Source organism: Pinus tabuliformis, chromosome 2_1 (assembly GCF_031772625.1).
Source record: "Pinus tabuliformis cultivar Carrire ecotype Pingquan chromosome 2_1, CPIR1, whole genome shotgun sequence".
NCBI classification, from domain to species: domain Eukaryota; kingdom Viridiplantae; phylum Streptophyta; class Pinopsida; order Pinales; family Pinaceae; genus Pinus; species Pinus tabuliformis.
In genome coordinates this window covers 376854675-376881402 of record NC_142299.1, presented here as the reverse complement: position 1 = coordinate 376881402, position 26728 = coordinate 376854675, and the positions used below count along the sequence as shown (strand labels likewise).

Here is a 26728-nt window from a genome sequence, read left to right as displayed (position 1 = left end):
CTAGGGATGTGTCCCGACGTTGCCATTGTTACTCCATCCTAAATACCAATGCAACATAAGGTCTAGAACAACAAGACATGGGCATCATGACCTTTGGCAAATTGGGTTGAAAGGATAACTTCCAAGCAAGGCTAAGTTGTACCCCAGGGGAAGGTAGAGGAAACATTTCCTCACCTCAGTAAGTAAAAGCTTTTGGAGACTAAAAGCCTCCCAAAATGGGGAGGTTTGATTTAGATCGGATCATTATATTATTTGTCATCCATCTTCATGCTCTGAAATTAGAAAAATTGGAGGAATTAGCTCGTAGGACCATTTTTATTGGCAGGTTGCAATTTAGCGAACTCGGGTTTTAAACCTTTTGGAGGTAGTTTTAGGCATTTCTTGAGTTTTTTGGGGTCCAAAAAACTCTCACTTGCACAAGACCCCCTGACATTGTTCTATACTTGATACCTTTCCAGTGGTGTAGGAAAGACCTCAAACAAAGTTGGTATGCAAAAGTTATGCCACCCGGAAGTTCACATTCCTATTTTGACCATGATGATTCAAGAGGATACCACGTTAACCCCGTTACTCATGGAAAGGGCGCTAGCCACGTGATCGTGATGAATAAGACTCTAAAAAGGTCAATATTGTAAGTCTAGTTAAGAGTTTGAGGAGTTAGAATTAACTACTAGTTGGCTATTGTGTTGTGTTATAACTAGGCCACTAGCAGGAAAAGGGGGTTTATTCTAATGCATTTGTTCCATATTTAAGCAGAGTAGCTTAAAGTGGATAAAGAGAGGGCAGAACAGAGAGTGTTTGTGTTTTGTAGCAGCCCACGTGTGAAAGATCCTAGTCCTTTGTATGTGCACCATTTTCCGTTGAACAAAGAGAGAGAGAGTAGAGCAGCCTCACCTTCTAGCAGAGTTTTCTCCCGAAAGGGTTTCCCAGATCATATCTTGGTGTCTTATGGTTTGTGAGTGATTGTTGTCATCTGTCATCTATTTTGTTCTTTTTATATTTTGCATGCATAAGTAGAACACGATAACTTTATAATCTGGAAGAGAGAAGGAAAAATTAACCCTCATAGTATAGATTTCAGATTTTAGTAAATTTTTATCAGATTTGTTGTGACAAACTGTAGTATCCACGGCAGTTTACAGATCATGGACAGTCATATAAGCTTTATATTTTGTTTTTAAATATTGAGATATTTTCTGAATTGAAAATTCAGAAAAGCAAAATCTGTTGTGTTAAAGTTTTCAGTTTTATTGTTAAAACAATTTGTTTTCATTATTGGAGAGTGTAGAATGACTTTGGCATTGAATAGAATTTTAGAAAACATTCTCATTTTTCTATATTTTGACTCTGGCTAGAGGAAGTTACATTCACATCTCATTATAGTAAATTTTTTTGAATTCTTTCCTACTTTCAATTTCTATCTATTAATCAGTTCAACTTGACTTGAATATATAATATTATTAAAAACTTTGTTGTGCATTTATATGTTCCTGACGCTTGACAAGCGATAGATAATTAAGGAACTAAAACCTTTTTAATAACTACCGATGTAAATTGAGGAGAGGAAGTCATGCTAGTTGGGTTAGTCCATATTTATTGAGCTCCTCAACAAAGAGGGTGAGATATACATGGAAAGTAAATTAAAAGGAAAAATGAATAAATTCTAATCATAATAGTGAATAAAATTATCCCTATCAGTTAGGTCGGCTGGGGTCTGTTTTGGTCTCCTCTTTTATATCAAAGTTTGTCTGATTTTTACACTCTTAATCTCATTTCTGGGGTTGCATTTGGTCTTAAGTGCAGTATTCATCTATGCAGATGGAAAATCCCGATTTAGTATACCTCTCTAAGCAGAAAATATGAGTATAAGAACAAGTAGGAATGCAGGGAGTAAGGCAATCAGGTTTCCATTACTTTTTTGATCTTCAACTTCTATGTCCAAAGGTGCCCTAGTAGATAAAATTAAATACTTGAATTACTTAGGCTTCTCTCTCACCTGAGTGAATTACAATGTTTATTCTGCATGTGACTTGCTTCATCTATGACTTTGTTTTTAAATTCAGATTACATTGCCTTATGCCTGGTTCTTTACGAGCTTACCTATAGAAAATGCTTATGCAGGTCTCATTTGGTTCAGAAATGAGCAATCGAGCTCCAACTTTTGACATGGATTTGGGAGATTTCATAGATGCAAATGGTCCTATTACGTATGAGAAAGCACGGAAATATTTTGCACAAGACCCATCCCAGAAGTAAGTCTCCCGCTCTTGGAGTTGGTTGCAAGCAAACTGCAATAATTCTGTAGACTTGCGCTTTGTGTTCATTTAAGTTGATTGTGATTAGGTGGGCTGCATATGTTGCGGGAACAATTCTTGTTTTAATTCGTGAGCTGGGTGTGCAGTTTGATGATGGTATCAGCATACTGGTATTTAGTTCTCCCCATTTTCAGTCTTTAAAGTCATTAACAAAATTATAATTTTTATTGAACTGCAAGTGAATTTGTTGTCTGTTTGTAAGTCGTGTTCTAATGGTATTGCCATGTACCTTTGTTTCAAAGGAAGCGTTGGATATTGGAGATGCATGGCCATAAGAAAACAACACATATATGGTGAATGTACTATATTTTAGAAAAAAGCTATTGAATATATCAACGTCGTGTTTCTTTTATATACCATGTAATACATTATTCAACTACTTTCTTAATTAACCTCTAATTAATGTGGTTCATTGACATTAATAAAAGGCTAAAGACAAAAAATTCACTGACAATATTATTTTAGTTTTAAAAAATACAGCCTAATTTAAATGCCGAAGATCAAGGTTTTGCTGACAAGATTACTTTAATTTGAGATAATACAGCTTATATTGTGTAAACATTAGAGATCAAAAGTTTTTTTTACACTCCTTGATGCAAAAACTAAAGATAAAAAAGGAATTGCTGACACGTTTATTATGAATGCAGCTTATATTATACAGTAGATTAAAATACTTACATGAAAAGAGACATTACCTTAATGCAGGCAGTGCTGCAATGAGGTCAGACTAGGAATTACCAAATACGTTTTTAGCATCATGGATGAGTAGAAAACCGTCGGTTTTACATCATCGAAAGATAACTTTTGAAAATAAGAGACAATATTTACAATTCCATCAATTACGATCTTACAATGCATTTTAAAAAGAGAATACGAGGTTGATGTTTGGATGTGTTATCCACCAAAATGGGTAACCCCATAGGAGAAAACTTTTCACCTCCGTTTGACAGCCAGCTGGACAGCTAGCCAGCCAGCAGCCCTTGATAGCCACCAATGGATGATGATATGCTGTGTGCCACCACTATTTGCATCAACCATGTGCCTCTCACCATCTGGCATTTGCACTTAGTTGAAGGTGGGCTGCTACTCAAAGGGTACTTTGATCATTTTGCAATCAAGTTCTTATACTTGTTTGTTTTGGGCGTTTAATATGGATAAATGAGTGATCTAATTTTCTAAAAGATTGACCGATCTTGGCCGTAATTTTGTTATCTCACCTTAGCAAGGGGTTTAATTTTTAGCCTTAGTCTAGTGGGACCTCCCTTAAGGTCCTTAGGGTTATAGGAGGGGCACTACTTGGAAGACCTTGATTGATATTGTGTGTTCATCTTCCCCTATACCATACTTATCATTTTCCATGATACATTACAAACCCCATATCTCACCTCCATTCTTCGGGTTCAACTTGTCATTGGTTCCTTGGGATTTGGCACTTATAGGTTCACATACCTTGAGTAGTGAAGTATACAACTTTCGTAATAAACAGAATTAAGTAAATATTTTATTAGTAATTGAATGATGATTACATTTTTGTGAGAGGCCCTGGCTATATACTGCCTTAGGTGCCTCTTGGTCAACAGGCATGATCTTTGATCATGCCATTTTGCCTAATAAACTACAACTAACTAAATTTTACATAATATTAACTAATTTTTACATAACATTGGCTTCCTCTTGAAAGACTGCTTTGTCCTCAAAGTATACGTAACGATGGATGTTGTTGACAAAATGCTTCGGTCTCCGAAGAAGCTTCTTCTTCGGGTAAGTCCTTCCACTTGATCAAGTATTCCTTGATTGTACGACGTCGAAGCTTTCTTTCTCAAATAGATAAAATACCTTCTGGTTCTAGAATAACCCTTCCGTCATCATCCAGGGATGGAAGCATTGTTTGCGCTGATTGATGTTCGCCTAGTGCCCTTTTAAGGCACGAGACATGGAAGACGTTGTGAACACAACTTTTCTCTAGAAGGCTTAAACCATACGCAACTTGGCTGATCTTTTTGTTGATCTGATAAGGTCCATAGAACTTTGGTGCCAATTTGTTTTTTCCTTTCTGTTGTAAGGACAATTGCTTGTATGGTTGGAGGTTGACAAACACCCATTCTCCGACTTCAAACTCTCTTTTGGTTCTGTTTCGGTTTGCTTGTTGCTTCATACGATTCCTTGCATTATTCAAGTTTTCTTTCAGTATTTGGACGATTTTTGGGTTTCTTCTAATTGATTTTTAACAGCAGGTAGATTTGTCTGGACAATAGCTAGATCCTTCCATTTTGGGGGCTCATATCCATACAAAGCTTGAAATGGCGTCATTTTTGCTGATGTATGATAAGTAGAATTATACCACCACTCAGCGAGATGCAACCATTGAGCCCACTTATTTTGTTTTTCTGTAGCGTAGCAACATAGGTAGGCCTCCAAACATTTATTGACAGCTTCTGTTTGTCCATCTGTTTGCGGAACTCATATTTAGGTAGGTTCCTATGTGGTTGAACAACTCCTTCCAGAAATTACCCTTGAATTTGGCATCTCTATCACTCACAATGACTTTTGGAAAACCGTGTAATTTATATATATTTTTGCAAAATATTTCAGCGATTTGTTTAGCTGAGTATGATTTATTTATTGCCATAAAGTGAGCATATTTGGTGAGTCTGTCGACCACTACGAAAATCTTGTCCTTGCCTTCAGATACGGGTAATCCTTCAATAAAGTCCATTGAAATTTCTTCCCATTTCTGATTTGGAATGTTTAAAGGGTGAAGTAATCCAGGTGTCATACTCTGCTACATACTTCTGAATATCGTGACTCATTCCTTTCCAAAAGAAGGATTTACGTGCATTGTAGTTAGTCTTAAAGAATCCTACATGTCCGGTTGACGGTGAATCATGTGACTCCTTGAGTATCTTAAATTTAAACTTGGAATTTGCATTTAGATAGATTCTTCCCTTGTACCATAGAATATCATTTTTCCATTCAAATTTTGAGTTGTTGGGAAGGTTATTGATTATCGCCGTTATTTCTGGATCCTTGGCATACTCACTTCGAATCTTGTTAAGGCATTCAGGAACAACAACTGAGATTGCAAGTAGTGTTGGTTCTTCGTTTTTCTTGGATAGGGCATCGGCTACTACATCGTTTTTTCCCCTTTTATGTAGTATTTCCATGTCAAGGGCGACAAGTTTTTCAATCCATTTTTGTTGTTTTTCGGAAAGTGTTTTTTGTTGAAGGAGGTGCTGGAGACTGTTATGGTCTGTTCGAATGGAGAACTTACTTCCCAAAAGATATTGCCTCCACTTAGCTAGTGCATGCATAATAGCGAACATTTCTTTGTTGTATGTGAACTTGAGGCATTCTCTTTTATTGAGCTTCCTGCTTTCAAAAGCTATTGGATGCCCTTCTTGCATTAACACTGCACCTATACCGAATCCAGAAGCATCACACTCGATGATAAATGGTTTAGAAAAATTTGGTGTTGCCAATACCGGGGCATTTGACTTAACTTCCTTTAATTTTTCAAAACACCTTCCTGCTTCCTCATCACATAGAAATGAATTTTTTTTTAAAAGGTTTGTCAGTGGCGCAATTATATGTGCATAGTTTTTAATAAACCTTCGGTAATACCCAGTCAAACCTAATACATTAACTGGTTTGGTCCATTCTTTTATAGCTTTGATTTTATTAGGGTCCACTTTTATACCTTCATGGGATATAATGTGTCCAAGGTATTCTACTTCTTCCTTCCCAAAGGTGCATTTGGATTTTTTGCTTAAAACTAATGCTCTTTTAGTAGTGTAAGAACTTTATCCAGATGTTGTAAGTGCTCCTTCCAAGTTTTACTGTAAATTAAAATATCGTCAAAGAATACTAATACAAACTTCCTAAGATGTGGACGAAATAATTCGTTCATAGTTGCTTGAAACGTTGCTGGTGCATTGGTTAACCCAAACGACATTACTTTAAATTCATAGTGACCTTCGTGTGTTCGGAATGCCGTTTTTGGTATGTCTTCCAACCTGATTCTGATTTGATAATAGCCTGACCTTAAGTCCAATTTTGAGAAGTATTTTGCGCCATGTAGCTCATCCAACATTTCATCAATAAAGGGAATTGGGAACTTGTTTTTAATTGTTATTTTGTTTAATCCTCTATAATCAATGCATAGCCTGAATGAACCATCCTTCTTCCTTACCAATACCACTGGAGCAGCATACGAACTTTTACTTTTCGAGATTAATCTCTGAATTTCCGTCTTTTGGTGATGTGGATATCGGTATGGCTTGATGTTGACAGGGTCTGACCCTGCTTTGACTTCTATTGTATGCTCAATTTCCTTGTTAGGAGGCATTTTCATAGGCAGGTCTTGAAATACTTTTTCATGCTTCTGAATTAGATCTTGGATCTTTGGTGACTCTTCACTGATCATATTTGCAGATAACATTTCTAATTGGTGACATTGTACTACATAAGCGGGTGCTCCTTTTCAAATCATCTTCATCATCTGAGATGATGATACAATTTGATTCTCTGGTGCTTGGAATCCATGTAATTTGTACCTCTGACCTCCCCATTTAAATCTTATGAATTGTACTTGATGGTTGGCAGCATAAGTGCCTAGAGTTTGTAGCCATTGGATACCTAAGACTACATCTACTCCACCTAATGGTACAGTGAAGAATGGAGATTCTAAATTAAAGTCTTGAATCTGCAATTTGACCTTATGGCATTTCCCTACTTTTTCAATCTTCTTACCGTCAGCTACCATCACCTTCATGTTTGGTAAGGGAAATGAAAAAATATTGAGTCTCTTTGCCATGGTTGCATCTAAAAAATTGTGTGTGCTACTAGAGTTGATGAGAACCACTACGTTGTTCTTCTTTTTATGTCCTTTCAACTTTAAAGTTTGAGGTTGTGATATACCTGTCATAGCTCATAGTGACACTTGCGGAACACTTTCGGCATCTAATTCTGGTGAGAATTCTGGGGCATCTTCTGTTTATTCTATGTCAGAATCCTCACTGTTTGAATCATTAGTTGCTTCACAATTATATAGGTTCTTTGATTCTTTTCCTTTAGCACACCTATGTTTGGGGTCCCACTTCTCACCACAACGTTTGCATTTGCCTTCTTTTATCCTTTGTATTTCCACATTAGATTTTTCAGCTTCACGACGATGTGGTGGAACATATCTTGTATTATTTGAATCCACAGAGTGGGGCACTTTTCTTCTTGAATATACTTTTTCCGGTTTTGACCACAATATTTGTTCAAATTTCTTTTCAGCAGTTTTTGCTTTTCGTTTTGCTACTTCTATTGACTTAATGTCATGAAGGTCAAGTTCTACTTGTAAATGAGTTTTAAGTCTGGAGATGTATGATTGAACTAGACGAGATTTTGATAACCCAAGTGCTCGTGTCACTAAGGTCTCCTATTCTTGAGTGTACTCATCCACACTTCCTTTTTGTCGTAATTTGATGAGTGCTGAAAAAACTCTTCTTCCCGTACACCTTGGAATCTTTTAAAGATTGCATCTTCAAATTTCCTCCAACTGATGGCGATTGTCGTCTTCTTCCACCACATATACCAATTATATGCTTCTCCTTCCATTTTCATGGATGCGTGCCTAAGCCTTTCATCATCATCGTTGATGTCATAAATCTCGAAGTATTCTTCTGCTTTATTTATCCATGCAACATTGTATTTTTCGTTTCCATCGAATTTAGGCATCTCGACCTTTTCGCTTAGCTGATGTGTTGCTAATGGTTGAGCGAAAAAGGATGTTGATTGGTAAATGTATCCCAGAGTTGCTTATTTGAAAAAGTCACGTAACTGTTTCCTTGGTGGGGCGTTGCTGATTTTATGGAGATTCAACTTTTTCTTGAGAATCTGTTGATTTTGTTGAGTCTGATGAATTGTGCTGTTGATTTCCTCCATCTTATTGGAGTAGTTGTTCGGGTGTAATATCATTCTTTCTACACAAGTGGTTCAACAATGCCAAGGTCTGGTTTTGATTCATTTCGGATTGGATATGGTTCTGCCCCATCTGTAGTTCTATTCGATTTGTCGTATCCTGAAGCCTCTTGATATCGTCAGAATGCCCATTAAACTTATTCTCGAAATCGGCTAATTTTTTATTGAAATCATCAGAGTGGCTAGTAATCCTATTCTCCAATTCAATCAATCTTTTATTGAAATCGGCCATTGACATTGACATGGAGCAAGTTTGTGGGGGTGTAAATTTGTCTGCCAGCTTAAATTATTATTATTATTATTTTTTTAAATAATTAAATTATATAACATATAGTTTTTAAACTATATAATATATGTATATATATATATATATTATATATCGTATATAATATATAACTATTTAATATAATATAATTATATATATTATAACTATATATAACGATAAAAATTAATATTGAATTAAAATTTATGTGAAATGGTGTCGGTGGATAGACATGACCATCCACACGACCGGAGAGTCCGCGGCCACGTTGGTTGGTGGCAGACGTGGGCAGATAAACGCTGGTTGGCGGCAAACAAGGTAGTGGGTATCGTTTGACAACATAAAGGTATGGAACAGTGACCGCGGGTAACAGATTACAGCTGGCTGTTGGAAAGAGTGCAGTGGTCGAAGGGGAAATGTGGAACAAGGGCACAATGTGTTGGATGGACGGACGCGGTAGAAGGCAATTTGTGGATGGCGACGAAGAAGCATAGGTAGACGGTTGTGAAGACGAGTGTGGTGAGAGATAGGGAGACGAGGCTGACAGGGTGTGACAAAGGACAGGGCAGACAGACTTGGAACGATGCCGATAGCGGATAGCGGGGACGGATGGCAGAACAGTGGAATGATGGGGACGACTGGCATAGATGCACAGTTGGACCACGAAAGGATAGGGTGCGGAAGCAGATCAATAGAGCTAAGGAGCGAACATGCTTTGATACCAGATGAAGTATAAAACTTCCGTAATAAACAGAATTAAGTAAATATTTTATTAATAATTGAATGATGATTACATTTTTGTGAGAGGCCCTGGCTATATACTGCCTTAGGTGCCTCTTGGTGAACGGGCATGATCTTTGGTCACACCCTTTTGCCTAATAAACTACAACTAACTAATTTTTACATAATCTTAACTAATTTTTACATAACAAGTAGGGTCTGGAAACTTTTCCCTGGACGTCAATGCAAGTAAAAGAAAAGAAAGAGCATATCATGGCCACAATGAAACAAAAGAAAGAAAATCAAAATGCAATGATGGCTGGAACATAAAGATTAGCAAGTGGGCAAAGTCTTAGCATGAGATCTACCTTCCTGATATGCCCATCACTCGATTCCTAATCACATGATACTCCATTACATCAAATCAAAACCCTTGCATGTCCCAACCTTGATGAACAATGTACTGACTCATTTTAAGGGGTAATAAAATTGCTACATTATAAAAGGAAAGCTCTAGCCCTTGAGCTATATGCGGTATTACAAGGAATAATTGAGAAGTAAAAGGTGCGCAAGACGGGTAGAAAAATTAGGCTGAGTGGGTAACTCATGTCTCCACGAAATCTCCCTTCTTGCATCCATACACTCGGGATGTGGAAAACACCCCCATAAGCTGGTACCTTAGACCATGGCACTTGGCCATGAAGTCCTCTCCTTTTCATTTCCATATTATTTTCATCAACACCTATTGATTGAGGGGTCGACCTTGGAACCATCAGTTACCAAGATAGGGAACACCTTTATGGGACTTGGTCTAGTTAGATATCAGAAGGTGATCTTGTTTGAAGTATTAACATGCCCTTAACATTCAAGTTTGGTCCACTTAGATGACTATTGATCTTAATCTTTGATGGATGATTTCTTTCACTTGAGTTCATGTTGTTTTTGGTAGGTGGTCCACAGTAACCTAGATCTTGAGGGAACCCACTCCATAGGTACCTAGGCCTTTCAGAGAAGTACATGACCTTGGCAGATGCAATGTTGAGAGACTATACCCTCTTGACAACATGAGCAAATGACACATGTCCAAGAGTACCTCTACGACCTAGGATGTTGGTCAGATTTGACCTGGATTTAAGGATTCTTCATGATGACACCATTGGACCCAGTGTGCCCCCAGGCTAGCCTTGACACAACTTGATGGGAAAGAGCTGATCTAGAGCCGAGATGAGGGTGGTCTCCCATTGAGAGACTAGGGAGGGTTTGTTGCATCGGAGGAAGCCATAACGCTGAAGAGATGAAGGCCTTATTTGATAGTCGAAGACCCGTGGAGACCGCTTGATGGTGCCCTAGTTGCACTTGGGATCCCAGAGGAGGATTTGGGGACAATCCGTCAAATTTTGGATCATCCAAACATCTTCATACATTTGGCACCTTAACACACCTTGATATGGCATTTGGATCCCTAATTGGGCACGGCATAAACCTTTAGAGAGGCTCTGACTCACACTTATGGGAAAATTTGGACTATTTTTTCATTAGCTAACGGGTTGGCTTGTAACCCATCTACTTCATATCAAACTTATTTTTAAGGGTTTTATTAGGCTAAATTAGTTGATCTAAACCTCATATAAGTAGAGTTAGTTTCATTTCATATGGATCATCCCATGTGGATCAATTTTGCTCTGTTAGAGATTTTGGCCTAGGTGAAATTTATCTTGTACCTTGTGGAGATGTGATCTACATTGGATTTTTTCTTATGGAGCTATTCTTAGGTATTATAGATGTCATTTTCAAGCCATAAAGGATTGATTCATGCATCTATCTTGTAAGTTCTCTTTGTATTGGAATTTATTTTATTGCTATTGCATGGAATGTTTATTGTCTATGGATTCTATGTGCTAGTAATTATTGAATATTTTTCTATGGAATCTTAGCAGTGGTATTGTAAGCATATCCTTCTTAGAATTTGTATAACAATCCCATGAGGGAATATTTAGACTAGCTCTCCTCATTGACTTTGCTTCCTCACAAAAATGATCGCTAGGGTTTGAATCATAGGGTTTCATATTCCCTTACTCCTTGTAGGGTTTAGTATTTTTTCCTCAGTAGGTATCCCATAGACTCCATCACCCAAGGTCAAGATGCTCAAGTTATTCAACGTGTTGATCACACAAAAGACTATCTTGATTGCACACTTTTCTTCCACAAACCGGATTTTTAGCTTCTCAAGGAAAGCCACTAGCTAGGTTTAGGGATTTATTTCAACTAGGGTTGACTGTGCTGCCTTGTTGAGGGATTCAACACTTGGTTGTGAGGTTCTTCCCTCAAAGTCAACCTCTTCCTGTGACTAATTTCTCCATTTTAGGGCTGATGTCATTTTCCCTAGGCAAATATTTCTCTAGTAAATCCCTAGTTTTGCCCTAGACTTCAACTTGAGGCTTGCTGAAGGCTTGTTCTGGCATAAATTAATGAACTAAGGTTGTCATTAATGTCAACCAAAGCAGCAATGAGTGGAGTTCTGCCTTTAAGGACAAAAATGACAAGTCAATTTAAAGTCTTTTTGGTCAATGTCACCTTCATTGGATTCTCTTCGTCATGTCGATTTTGACAGTGTGTGCCATGCCTTGTCAACCCTAACGGTTTGAGAGACATGCTAGTTCATAGTTGACAACCCCATCTTGTGGTCAATAGCGCCGAACTAGTTGATAATGTGGCAGTTACCCATTGGCTAGACAAATGGCACATTTCATAAGAAGAATGAAGGGATTAAAAGTTTTTCTTTTTTATAACTATGGAGGGTAAAATAAAAGTTTATTAAATTATCATAGTTCAAAACTTGGAGGTCGATTTATTTCAAATTTTATTGGTCCAATATTTGTTGGGAGTTTTGATTTATTTGAAATTTAAATTTTTAAAAGGTTCTTCCCTCCAAAAGCTTAAGTCAATTGCCCCTCCTAGATGTTTATCAAAAACTATATGAAGACTCATATGATCCTGATCAAGATATGTAAGGAACTCGTTGATTCCTCTGAAATTATTTGTGGCCTTTGAGGAGCATTGAAGATCAGTCCAAGAAGGCATTACAATGAGAGTATATGGCTTGTGATTTATGATCTCTGGGCTATTGGGATTCATTGGGATATTTTACTTATGTTTGTAGGTGGATTTTCATTTTCTTGTGATCCCTATCCTAGGTAGCCAAGTTCAAGCTCTGAAAGCTTACTCATTTCTCTGCGGCCAGACTTGTGATTATTTGTTGATGTGGATCACTATCTTCAGAAGCTCTTACTGCACAAGGATTGGTGGATTCGCACAGGACGAGGTTACTTCAGATAGTTTGAAGTTTTGTATGGCATGGTGCTTGTGTTTTGATTTTCACCTAGACTAGGATCCTTTCGGCTCTCTCTTAGAAACAAATTCTGGAACAACACTAAAGCATATTCACTGATCTCTGTTAAAAGAGTTTTGCTGGGCTACTAGAAGCAGTTCTGGGCACATACGCACATCTAAATTATGGTGTTTTGTGGTGTAGTTTGACCCTTTCATTAGGGCAGACTCCTGTGTGGTGATTTCTTAAGACCTGGAGGAGGGTTACTAAAGTTTCGGCCCTTGAATTAGGGCATCCCTGAAGCAGTTCATTAATATTTCAGCATTGTTCTGAGAATGGCATTTCAGAATTCTTGGTTCTTTTGAAGTCTGAGACTAGGGCATGAAGCATAAGAAGTTTTGAAGCAATTTAAGTGATAAAACCAATGAAGATCTTGAGATTAAATTTGTTGAAGTCTTGGCCTTCTAGACATGTTTATTGGTAGATGTATAACAACCTAAATGACTATCCCTTGTGACAAACTTCTGGGAAATAATATGAACTGTGCAATCTATATTTAATACATATTTTCAGAGATAGCCTGCTATTGTTATGCAACCTTATTACCTCTAAGTATCTCAGACTGAGAGCTTGCAATTTTTGTGATATGCTTCTTATTGATCTGGGCTATTAACTTGTCACGAAACTAATCGGAAGTTAGGCATGTTTGACAACATCCACACCTACAGTACAAGTGAAAAATTATAATATATGTAGGTATGATTCACTACTGCAATTAATTATTATTGTAGCCACTGTCAAGTTGATTATATTGCTCACTACTCTGAACCTTCAATTGCACAATCCTGAGTGTGAATATTCTGCAAACAAGCTGTAATGACCCACTTCGAGTTATGAGGAACATAGAAATATTAGCTTGCATACGAGACATGCATATGATAGCTACATATGCATGTATCACATGCATTACATTAGTATGCATACTAACTAATTATGGAAAATGTTCAAGTATAAGGTAATGAATCAATTACTGAAGTGGTAAGTAAATACCAATGTACCAAAATCTAATGAATATACTTGTGGAGTACTTGTTATAACACCATCATAATATAATTAGTTCATTATTCAAAATATATAAATACAAGGGATTTTGATTAACTAAAAGAAATTATATATTATATATCAAATGAAAAGAACTATGTAAATCTATAAGTTCTAAGTTGAATTATTAAAATTTAAAAGGGAAACTATATTATTATAAAAGAACTAACCATATAAGTCCTAAATAAATATTAAACTTTAAAAGGGTATTGTTATCGCACAGAATGTCTAGGCACTGTGACAATGCTCAGATTGGAGGCTGTCACCCTGATCTCCAATCTCTCCGTTTAAGCTGTCTTCCTATAGCAGGCTAAGGGGGGTAGACCCTATGGAAAAATGGAATGAAGCACTAGTTGGGAACTGACCAGTTCGGGAGACACAGCGAAGCGATCAAGTACTTGATTTAGGCCTAGCAAGACTTAGATTGATTAGATTTTAAATGATTAATACCAACAATGCCTTATGGAGTCAAAGATCTTGTTAGAAAAATGAAAACCAAGTAATCGATTAGCAACTGCTGCTTAGGAAACAGAGATATGAAATCTATTTATAATTTCACGATAAAGCTTTTTAACAATTGCTTGAAAATATTTGCAAAATGTCTAACATATAATGATCATTAAGTAATTCAAGCAATGACGACAAATTTCACAGATGCGCAATGTCTTAGCAATTAAATTTCAAGAGATACAAATACTTTAAACAACCACGAAATTTAAATGCTAACCAGTTTAGATCCTAGAATTAAAAGATTTATGCTTAGTGACCCAAAATCTAGGAAAATTTACCACTCTCCAATAGTTAAACTTAGGATAAAAGATTTAAGCACATTTAATTAAGGAAAATTTTTGATACCACACAGGTTTTCTTTTAGATCTTAGCCTTAGCACAAAAAGACACCAAGAAGAAATTTTAAATTGACAACTTAATTATTCCTTAGGTGAATTTTTCGATACACTAAGCAAGACTAAATGTGACTGAAATAAATCGAAAAGATTTAATAATTTTTTTTTTTTTTTTTTTTTTAATGGGCTAGAGGCCATATAAAAAAAATTAAAAAACCTTTAAATGTGAAATTTATCTCAATTTAAAACTTTAGTATATCTGAAATTTACATTAAAAACGAAGCCCCTTTTTCCCTTTTTTATTTCTTAAATGTTGAGAATTTTGAATTTTAAAAGTTTTTTAGATTTTTATGATTTTTTTTTTTAGAAGTTAATGTTTTTTAGGATTTTTTTTTTTAAATTTTATAAAGTTTTTAGATTGCCCTTTTCTTTTAAATTAAATTGACACAACCAAAGTTATAAACCAATATATATATATATATATATATATATATATATATATATATATATATATCAGTGTTGCACACATCGCGATAAAATCGCGATAAAATCGGAAAATCGCGATTTTTTTAAATTGCCGATTCAAAGCGCGATTTTTATCCAAAAAATCGCCGCTTTTTTTTTATAGCGATTTTTATCGAAAAAATCGCGATTTTTTCAAAAAATCGCGATTTTTTCGATAAAATCGCGATTTTTTCGCATTAAATCGCGAGGGGCGCGGGCAGCGGGGTTTTATATGGAAAAAACGAAATTTTTTTTGTTCATTCAGCAGTCCGCCGCGGAGGAGAAGGAGGAGAAGGAGAGGAAGTGAGGGAGAGGGTTGCCGTCCGTTGTGGGAGCGAATCGAAGCGATTTTAGGAGGAATCCAAGCCAAGATCGCCAATTTGTCCATAAACCAGGTATGTAGATTAATTTTTTTTTGTTTTGGTTCTATAAAAACTTTGTTTTTCATTGTTTTTAAAGAATTTTTGGAAATTTTTCATTGATTTGGGATGGGTTATTTGTTATGACTATGAGAACCAATTTTTGATTTTTATTTTCTCATTTTCTTTAAACATTGTTTATTTTTTTTGATTTTTCATTGTTTTTTGGCATTTGGTTGGGTAACTTGGGTTTAGAAATTGGGATTTTGGAAATAATTAGCTTGTAATTTTGCAAATGCTAAATTGTAATTTGTATTTACTATTATCATTTATGTAATCCTAAATTCCTATTTCCTAATCCTTATTTTTCCATAGGTTTGCAAATTCAAAATTCAAAAACAAACATGCCAAGGAAATTGGATCCTTTCTGGGAATATGGTGACCCTAAAACTCCGAATGATAGACAAAACTTGTATTGCAAGTTGTGTGGAAAGGAAATATTCGGGGGGGTGTACAGGTTGAAGTTCCACCTTGCACAAATCCCTGGACATGATGTGGTGCCCTGTCTAAAGACAAATGCTGAAATTATCCAAAAAGCCATGAGAGCATTGGGAGAATTAGAGCACACTAGAGACGCCAAAGAAGAACTCAAAAGGCAACTAAAAAGGTCAGTTGAAGGAAGTGGGCCAAGTGGCACAGGTTCTACTGCAGCGTCAGTCAATCCGGTAGCTGCATCATCATATTTTGTTCCTCGAACCACACCTGGTTCACAACCAACTATTGGTTCAATGCTAAAAAGAACTGAAAAAGAAAAAGCTGACAAGTTGATGACAAAATTTCTCCTCTGGAGTGATATTCCTTTCAGCATTATAAGGAATAATCCATTTTTCCAACCTACTCTTGATGCTGTTGCCAGTGTTGGCCCGGGGTACAAACTCCCTTCTCTTCATGATTTCAGAGGCCGGCTTCTTCAAGATGAAAAGCGTGACTGCACCCAAAGATTGGAGGATTTTAGGGCATCATGGGCACAAACAGGATGCACTGTTATGTCAGATGGTTGGACTGACCAAAAGGGGAGAACCCTTATAAACTTCTTGGTTAGTTGTCCCTTGGGGACTATGTTTATCAAATCTGTTGATGCAACTCATCAAATCAAAGATGCAAAAAATTTATGTGATTTGCTGGATGTGTTTATTTTGGAGGTGGGTGCAGAAAATGTTGTCCAAGTCATAACGGACAATGCTGCAAATTATGTTGCTGCTGGTAGAATGCTTATGGACAGGCATCCTACTTTATTTTGGACACCTTGTGCTGCCCATTGTATTGATTTGATGTTAGAGGACATTGGGAAAATTCCCTTTGTCAAAGAGGTTGTTGACTCATCAAAAAGCATCACAAAATTTATTTACAATCACACATCTGTGCTTAGCTTGATGAGAAAATGCACCAACAACAAAGAGTTGGTGCGCCCCGCCATTACACGGTTTGCGACGAGTTTCATATCTCTTCAATCCCTCTTGAATTCTATGTGGGATTTGAAGAGAATGTTTCTTTCAGAGGAGTGGCGTGCTTCGACAATGAGCCGCAAACCAGAAGGAGAGGCCGTCTGCAGACTAGTTTCATACCAGGAGGACTTCTGGGCGGGAGTGCAGGAGGTGTGCGCTGTTACAGAACCTTTGGTAAAGGTTCTTCGGTTGGTTGATGGTGAGAAGCCCGCAATGGGCTATTTGTATGAAGCCATGGATAGGGCCAAAGAAGCCATTCGGTCCTACTATGATGACAAGGGAGATGATGGGTTCCAGAGACAACTCCTTCTATGGAACGTCATTGATGAGCGATGGAACAACACACTCCATCGTCCCATTCATGCTGCTGGCCTTTTCCTGAACCCTGCATTTTCTTATGCATGTGGGTTTAATTTTGATGTTGAGGTCGTGGAAGGATTATTAACCTGTGTCCAGAAGATGGTGAGAACTTCAGAAGAACGTATGGAGGCCTCTAGACAAATTGAGCAATATAAGTTGTCAGCGGGCACATTTGGCTTTGAGATGGCTGTCATTGATAGGACGGTTAAAATGCCAGGTATTTTTTAGTTTGTAGTATGTACTTTGTAACTTTGTTTCAAATTTCATTGTTTCTTCAAATTCCATTTTTTTCTTATGTTTATTTAAAATTTTCTTTGTAATTTTGTTGTAGACGCATGGTGGAAGATGTATGGGGGCAGAGTACCCCTTTTGCAAAATCTTGCCGTGCGGATCCTCAGCCAAACATGCAGCTCCTCGGGATGTGAGCGCAATTGGAGTGTATTTGAAAAAATACACAACAAGAAGCGCAATAGGTTAACACTTAAACATTTAAAATATTGCAAATTTCCAAATAAATTTTTGAATTCATTAAAGTTTTAAACAATATTTTTTTTATAATATTAATTATTAATTTATTATTTCATGAACTTTGTACAGGTTGGAGTCCCATAGACTTAATGACATGGTCTATGTCTACTACAATCTTCGATTGTGGGTGAAACAACTAGAGAAGACACCTGATACGGAAGCCATCTCATTGGATGGGATTGACACCACTGCTGAATGGAGGGTTGAGACCGAGAGGCCTCTCATGGATCCCACTGAGGATTGGTTAGTGCAGGAGGAGGGGGAGGAGGAGGGGGAGGAGGAGGAGGAGGAGGAGCAGGAGCAGGAGCAGGAGGAGGAGGAGTTGGAGGAGCAGGAGGAGGAGGTGACACCGCCTACCCGGGCTACCCGGGCTACCACTACCACCAGTAGAGGACGTGGTCTCCGTCCACCTCAGCCTCCTGTAGCTGCTACTACTAGTTCTTCAGCTTCTAGAGCACGTCAGACTCCACTGCCATTTCCACCACCACAGGCACCAGCTTCTACATCTAGAGGGAAAGAGAAAGCTGTGCCATATTCTCGCAAGAGGGGCAGAGGAAATCAATAGGATTAGACTTTCATTTTATTGTATATGACATTATGACATGATGAGATACATTATCATATTTTTTGTTGATATTTTGAGGCTGAGTTGGACTTGGGACTCAGGACTTACTATTCAGGACATGATTCAATGTTATGTGTGATTTTAGCGCTAGAAATGATATTGAACATCTTATATATTAGTTTTTTTATCATATTTATGTGTCAATGTATTTATTTTATGTTGTAGATGGTTTAGATATTAAAAAAATTGAAAAAAATTGAAAAAAAATGAATATTTTTGTGCCAAACGATTTTTTCCCGCTTTTTTCCGATTTTTTCCCGATTTTAACGATTTTTTCCGCTTTTTTCCCGGCGCCGATTAAATCCCGATCGCGATGTGTGCAACATTGATATATATATATATATATATATATATATATATATATATATATATATATATATATGCCTAACTCCACAAAATAAAATGAAAATCGAAATGCTAAATCTATCTAAACCCTAAACTAAACGAAATCGAAAGCAAAAGAAAAGTAAAGAAAAATATAACTAAACCTAAACCAAACACCATACGCATACAAGCTAATGAAAATAAAATCGAACACGAGTTTGTTATTGTGTGCAGGTTTGCGAGAGTTCGACGGCGGAAAGGAGCGAGGTTGGAGAATGCAACGATTGGTTTGTAGGACGAGGCAGATTGTAGGTCAAGGGCAACAATGGGGATGGCAAAGGAGAAGCGACGGGTAGCGAAGGGAGGTTTGAAGATAGATATGAGGGTTAGACATGGATAGAAAATGAAACGCGGAGGGAATGTAGGCAGCGACGGATTGATAATTGCTTTGGACGGAGATGCCACACGATAAAGGAAAAGGGGAGCACGATGAAGGGAGTCATGCAGGAGGTTGAGCGAATGAGGTGCGGACAGAATGGTGTGGGATTTGGGCAGCGACGCAGGGATTTGGCAACGTGCAGGAGGGAGGTATCGGCGAGGACGCGATTTGGAGGATGCAGGAAACATCGAGGGCAGGGTTTGATGAGCAGATTAGGAAATGAGGGCCATGGATAGGGAGCGAGGAAATACATTGCAGGTTGGAGGTGTGATGGAATGGACGCAATGGACGTGAATGAAAATAGAGCAATTTGCAAGTGTGCGATGAGCAGGCAAGAAAAACACAACGGATTGGGCAACAGAAGTATGGAAGGAACTGCATGGAGCAAAAGAAATCTAAGGGTTGAAAGGATTAGTGGATAAGGGAGGCTACAACAACGTATGGAAGAGAGATGGACACTTTCGGACAACAAAGGAGAGGAATAAAACCCAAGGCAACAAAATCCTTTAAAAAAATTTTCAATAATAATCAGCCAGAAAAAACCCAGACAGCAAACAAAATGGAAAATCGCAGCCCAGTAAAACCCAGAAATTTCCAGATTAACTTGATATGTTTTGATTTCAGATTTATAATCGAAACCCCTTCCAGATTTAAATTTTTTTTAAGAAGCCCTTGTACTGCAAATAATGTCCCTGCAAAAGCTGGTTTTGAGGCTAGATCTTACCCTCCAATGCCTAGATCTAGCTTTAAAATTAAACTTCACCTTTAGATCTGCAACCTGTACCTGAAAACACAAACACCCAGAACCCGGATATAAATGAAACCCCAGAAACCCTAGTTAGAAAAATAAAAATGAAATAAAATTACAGATCTATGCATAGGGACAACAAATCTATCAGATCTGGCGAGTGTGAGTCCAACTCCGCTCCCAGATCTGATAATCTAAGGCTCTTAAAAGCCAGATTTATCAATTTAGCACAGAAAAATTTGAAATTTTGATTTTAAACAGAGGTGCTTCGCCCAAAACCCTTCATGCATCAACAATAAAATTTTTAGTGATAAGCCCGGGATCCAATCAAGTTGCGCTCTTCAGAAAATACTAATCGGGAGTTGGCTGGTCCAACTGAAAACTTTCCCAAATGCCCAATGATCTAAAAAAAATCATGAATTTCCACCGCAACTTAGTTCAACCATCAACATAGGGCGAGAAAACGATAATAAAATTCAGATTTAATAGAGATACCTACTATTATATTCAAAATTTAAATTACCATTCAAACCCCAGTGATTGAGCAAGATACGTGTGCTTAAATCACTCTTCAGAAAACTATCATCAATGGCTAAAAGGAAATCTATGCATGAAAATAACACATCTTACAACATTTCCACGAAGAGTAACACCAACAAAAATTAACCCCAAAGTTTTTCTTTATTGCTCATAAAAAAATTACAAGAGAGCTTTTACTTAGCACACGATTCTAAGATCGAATGATCTCAACTGACATCTGACCTCCTAGTTCGAGTGATCCTTGTCAAAGTGATCTCGACCGTTGATGAGGATCGAAATTTCTTTTAATTTCATCCGTCGAAATTTTAAATATTGAGGAAATTTCGAAATTTTCAATTAAATGCATTTTAATTAATTCAAAAATTAAACTTTTGAATTAATTTCTTTAAAAATTTGACTTTGACTTAACCGCAAGGACCAAAGGCCTAAAATTTAGCAAAATAATCAATTTACCTTAGTCCCTGGGCCTCTTAAAATTTGAATTTTAAGGACCCATGAATTTTGCCTTTGTAAAATTTAAATTTACCTAGGAGCTATAATTAATTAAATTTCTGGCTTATGATTTTAATTAATTTTGTTCATAAAATTTAATTAATTAACTTATGAGGGGATAACTTATGATATAGGAATATAATAAATAGTGGATGTTAAATATTTGGGGCTAGCACTGTATAGATTTCCATTTATTTAGTTTTATTTAAATTAAAATTAATGTTTTAATAGGATCATTTATTTAATTGTTAAAATTGATATTTTGACTTTAAATTTAAATTATATATATATATATATATATATATATATATAATATTGAAAATATTATTTAATATAGTGATTTTAGAGTTAAAGCCAAATCGGCAAGATTTTTATTATTTTGTATCAAAGTGTAGTTTTGAGAATGTGAAGTGTTTTGACTTTTTAAATGATAGTGAGCGCTTAACAAAATGGTTTTGATATTTTTAAAAGCTTTATTTGGTTTTAAAATGATTGAAGTTTTTAATATTTAGTTAATATTATTAATTGAAATTATTAATTTTGATTTGATTTTATATATGTACTTAGAATTATTGTATCATTGCCGTTCATTAAATTGTTATATGTTATTTTCATAATTTAAAATCAGTTATATATATTAATGTGATTTTCGTCATATAGAAAAAAAAACTGTTTAAATTAATCGGTAATGTAAAGTAATGATAATATGTATATCGTTTACTATAAATATTACATAAAAGAAAATAGATTAAAACTAGTCCACTAATAATAAAATGATTATATTACATAGTTAGGCTTTATTACAATGTTAAAAGAGGATTTATAAAAACTCATGCTTAGAAAAGCATTGTTACACATTAAGATAGGATTCCCTGCATTAGGACAAGGAGGTCGCAAGACCACCCTCCTTAACCTCGGTACCAGTAAGACCTGCCTAGCAGGTAAAAATAGCAAAAAAACTATACCCGTTTATAAATGTGCAATTGCAAAAACTGTATGTTAAATCTGAATGTATACCTCAAATTCTTATAAATTTTATTATGTATACAGGAAACATTACAATGGTAAGGACATATGAGCGACGACGACGTGATTGGGCAACATCACCATCATTAATGCCACCACCGTCGTCATCACCATCTCCATCGCCACCACCATCATCATCGTCTCCACCGAGACCATCATCAACACCAATTGCTCCAGCACCGAAGTTGACCGTGATAATGAACTCATTGGAAGCCTTATTGGAAACATTAAAAGGGTCAACCATGGCTAAGACCAAAGAAGAACTTCAACCCTTAGCAACCAATTTAGCAGAACCAAAGAATTTTGAGTATAAAAGATCAAAGGAAGATATTTCTAGGGAGCTTCAGAAAATTAAACTCCCAGAATTTTCAGGAGGTCGAGCAGGAGAACGTGCTGAGGCATGGTTAGAAGGAATGAACAGATGTTTTAAATTAAGAGAATATTCTTCTTCTGCAAAAACAAAAATTGCTGTATTTCAATTAAAGGAGAGTGCTTTGATTTGGTGGGGAAATCTGGAAAAACAACTACACCTCACAACGGATAATGTTCCTTGGGAATTATTTGAGGAAAGATTTCGTGCGAAGTATTTACCTCCATATTTTCAAGAACAAGAAGCCGGAGCCTTTCATACATTAGTTCAAGGTAATAAAACAGTGGAGGAATACGAGATAAGGTTTATGGAGTTTGTAAAATACATTCACTACTTAGATTATGATGAATGTCATGCTGAACGCTTCATATTTGGGTTAAATCCTCGCATCAGGGCCTTGGTGAGGATGTGGAAACCATCATCAGTAGCTGAAACGATAGAATGTGGCCGTTATGCAGAAGAACATCTAGGAATAAAAAAGGATACCGGGCCAGTAGAACCTTTACGATCGGGGTTTTAAGGAAAGACTCCCCGAAATTTCTTCAGGGGAGGTAGCTCAAGGCCACCTTATGGTAATAGATTTATCCCAAGAAATGTAGGAACAAGAGCTCCCATGGCAGTTAATACTATAGCCACTGAATCATCAAACACAAGTCCATGGAAATCTCATGGAACTGCTAATAGAGGAAGAAATTTGAGAGGAAGCAACAGGAGAGGACGAAGCTCTTTATCCAGAAATTCACATCCTGATTCAAGAGGACTAACACAGGTTAATTGTTGGGGATGTGGAGGACTGCATTTCCAACGTGATTGTATAGAAGCTTCATCAAGTATATTGCATAGGACTGGAAAGGAACCAATATCAAATAATCAAGGCAATCATAGAATTCATGCATTAGTGAACAACGATCAAGTAGCACTTCAATCCACTGCAGTGGAATCTTCAGGTATTATTAATGGTATAAAACTCAAAATCTTATTTGATACTAGTGCCATAGATAGTTTCATTTCGTCATATGCATTAAACAAATGTGGGTTGGCAACTCGTAGACAAAATGATTTTAGACAGGTAGAAATGGCCTCAGGAGAACTCCAATCCATAGACTTAAGTGTGGATCAATGCAAAATTGACCTAGGGGTCTATTCGACTAAATTGAAAGTTTATGTCACAGCCTTAGGAACTTATGATCTTGTCATAGGTATGGATTGGCTAGAAGCTCATCAAGCTTGGTTAGATTGTTATGGGAAAAGAATTCTAAGTATAAATGATGAAGGAGAAGCGATCCAAATTCAAGGAATCAAGAGAAAAATATCTTTATGCTACATATCAATAATGAAAATGTAGCGTTGCTTAAGAAAATGTTGTCAGACATATGTAATTCAAGAAGTAAGTAAAGAAAAATGACCATCCTTAGAACAATATCCGGTGTTAGCCGAATTTCTGGATGTATTTCCAAAGGAACTATCAGGATTACCCCCTGTAAGAGAGCTAGATCTCACAATAGAATTGAACCCTGGTACTCAACCAATCTCTAAAACACCTTATAGAATGACATCTTCAGAACTTCAAGAATTACAAATTCAATTGAAGGAACTATTGGATATAGGATATATTCGACCCAGTATATCACCTAGGGGTGCTGCTGTAATTTTTGTCAAGAAGAAAGATGGATCCTTAAGATTATGCATAGATTATCGAGACTTGAATTGAGCTACAGTAAAGAATCGATATCCTATGCCTTGAATTGATGATTTTTTCGATCAAATGAAAGGAGTCGCTGTCTCTTCAAAAATTGATCTTCGATCAGGCTATCATCAACTAAGGATTTCTGAAAGCGATATTTCTAAGGCTGTATTCCGGACACGCTTTGGACATTATGAATTTACTGTGGTACCATTTGGGTTAACAAATGCACCAGCAATATTCATGAATCTTATGAACAGTGTTTTCCGCAAATATCTTGATCAATTTGTACAAGCCTTTTTAAATGATATACTCATCTATTCCAAGAATGAGAAAGAGCATGAAGATCATTTATGGATAGTGTTGTCCTGCCTCAAAAAAATCAGTTGTATGTAAAATTATCCAAGTGTTCGTTCTTTGAGGAAAAGATTCATTACTTAGGTCATATCATATCAGGTGAAGGGATCTCAGTGGACCCTGAGAAGGTAAAAGCAATCATGGAATGGCCAATACTGAAAAACGCACATGAAGCATGAAGCTTTATGGGTCTAGCTGGTTACTACCGAAGATTTGTGGAACGATTCTCCAAAATTGCAAAGCCGATTACAACCCTTCAGCGTAAAGGTGTTAAATATGAATGGATTGAGGAATGTATCAAAGCATTCTCTGAACTCAAAAGACTATTGACTAGTGCACCAATCTTAAGAGTCCTTGACATGGACAAAGATTTTACGGTATGTACTGATGCATCCAAACATGGATTAGGTGCAGTATTAATGCAGGATAGAAGAGAAATAGCATATGTCTCCAGAAAGTTAAAGCCTCATGAAGAACTCTATACTACTCACAATTTAGAATTAGCCACTGTAGTACTAGCTTTAAAGATTTGGAGACATTATCTAGTAGGGCGAAGTTTTACGCTTAAAAGCAATCGTCAAAGTCTTCAATATTTGTTCACCCAAAGAGACTTAAATGCCAGAAAAAGACGATGGAGTGAATTCCTAAGTGAATATGACTTTGGAATATCTTATTTTAAAGGAAAAGAAAATGTAGTGGCAAATGCTTTAAGCAGAAGACCTCGGATATTCTCCTTGATACCTATCAAAGTAGACTTAAGGTAACAAGTACTAGAACATCTCATAAATGATAGCTGGTATTTAAAGGTAAGATCTAGTCTTGATAGTAAAAAGCCGAAAGAATCTAAGTTTGATGGATATGAACTAGAAGACGATGGAATCTTATGATTTCATCGAAGGATGTATATTCCTGATAATAGGGATCTTCGAGACACCATCTCTAAGGAAGCCCACAGAGCAGTATATTGTGCACATCTTGGAGTAAAGAAAATGTATACGAATACCAAGAAACTCTTCTTATGGTCGTGCATGAAACATGATATCATTCAATTTGTTGCAAGATGTTTGGAATGTCAACAAGTAAAAATAGATCATTGTCCCATCTGCCGGGTCTCTTACAACCTCACGACATTCCTATGACCAAATGGGAGATCATTTCTATGGATTTTATCATTGGACTACGTCTTACTTCTCAAAGACACAATGCCATTCTGGTAGTAGTGGATAAATTAACGAAAAGTGCCCATTTCATTCCTGTAAGAGATACTTACGAAGTTGCTAACGTAGCTTGAGTATTCATAAATGAAGTTATCAGATTTCGTGGAGTACCTAAGAAGATTATATTAGATAGAGATTCACGATTTACTTCAAGATTTTGGACTTGCATGCAGTCAGTCTTAGGAACTCAATTAAATTTAAGCACAGCTTATTATCCTGAAACTTATGGGCAAACAGAAAGGGAAAATCAAGTACTTGAAGATATGTTGAGGATGTATGTTATGGATCAGCAATCACATTGGGAAAAATACTTATCCTTAGTTGAATTTGCATACAATAATAGTTACTCCAGTTCAATTGGAATGCTTCCATTTGAAGCATTATATGGCAAACCTTGTAGAACACCGTTAAGTTGGGATAGGTTAGAAGATTGAGTGATAATAGGTCCAGAATTAATCTAAGAAATGGAAGAGCAGGTAAAACAAATTAGACAATGTTTAAAGGAAGCACAGGATAGACAAAAGAGCTATGCTGATGCTCACGGAACTGATAGGAAATATGAAGTCAAGAATCAAGTTTTCATCCGCATCAAACCGAATAAAAGTACTATTCGATTCGGAAAAGAGACAAGGTTATCACCCCGATTTATTGGACCATTTAAAGTCATGGAAAGAGTTGGACCGGTTGCCTATCGTCTTGCACTGCCACCTCACTTGCATTAAGTTCATATTGTATTTCATGTATCTGTATTAAGGCATTACATAGCTGACCGATTTCATAACCTTCAATGGAAGGAACTGCAGGTATCAGACGAAGGAACCATATCGGTCGAACCATTACGTATACTGGAATGTAGGGTTTGACAGCTCAGGAATCGTCTGGTAGACCAAGTTAAGGTCCAGTGGGACAAGTATAGTCCTGGATCAGCTACTTGGGAAGATACGGAGATCATATGTCAAAAATACCCCAACTTGTGTCAATTTTGAAGAACTTTAAACCATGTTTTGTATATATTTGCTTTACTTTAAATCAGAGACTCAAAACCATTTTGAAATGATCATATATAAACGTGAATTTTTATGACATAATATCTGTTTAATTCCGCTAGTACA

At 36.6% G+C, this 26728-nt stretch overlaps 2 protein-coding genes across 2 annotated transcripts in view; both read left to right on the top strand.

Annotated features, from left to right (window-relative positions):
- LOC149200428 (L-arabinokinase-like) overlaps nt 1-26728 on the top strand; it is a 481920-nt gene that overhangs the window by 293256 nt on the left and 161936 nt on the right. The window contains exons 19-20 of the mRNA XM_089399573.1: nt 2122-2252; nt 2344-2425. Coding sequence (XP_089255699.1) covers nt 2122-2252; nt 2344-2425 — 213 coding nt within the window. The remainder of the gene's footprint in view (nt 1-2121; nt 2253-2343; nt 2426-26728) is intronic.
- Nucleotides 15258-18549, top strand: LOC149200429 (uncharacterized). Its single transcript, XM_089399572.1, has 2 exons — nt 15258-17739; nt 17864-18549. The coding sequence occupies exon 1, from the start codon at nt 15806-15808 to the stop codon at nt 17492-17494; it is 1689 nt and encodes a 562-aa protein (XP_089255698.1). The 5' UTR covers nt 15258-15805; the 3' UTR covers nt 17495-17739; nt 17864-18549.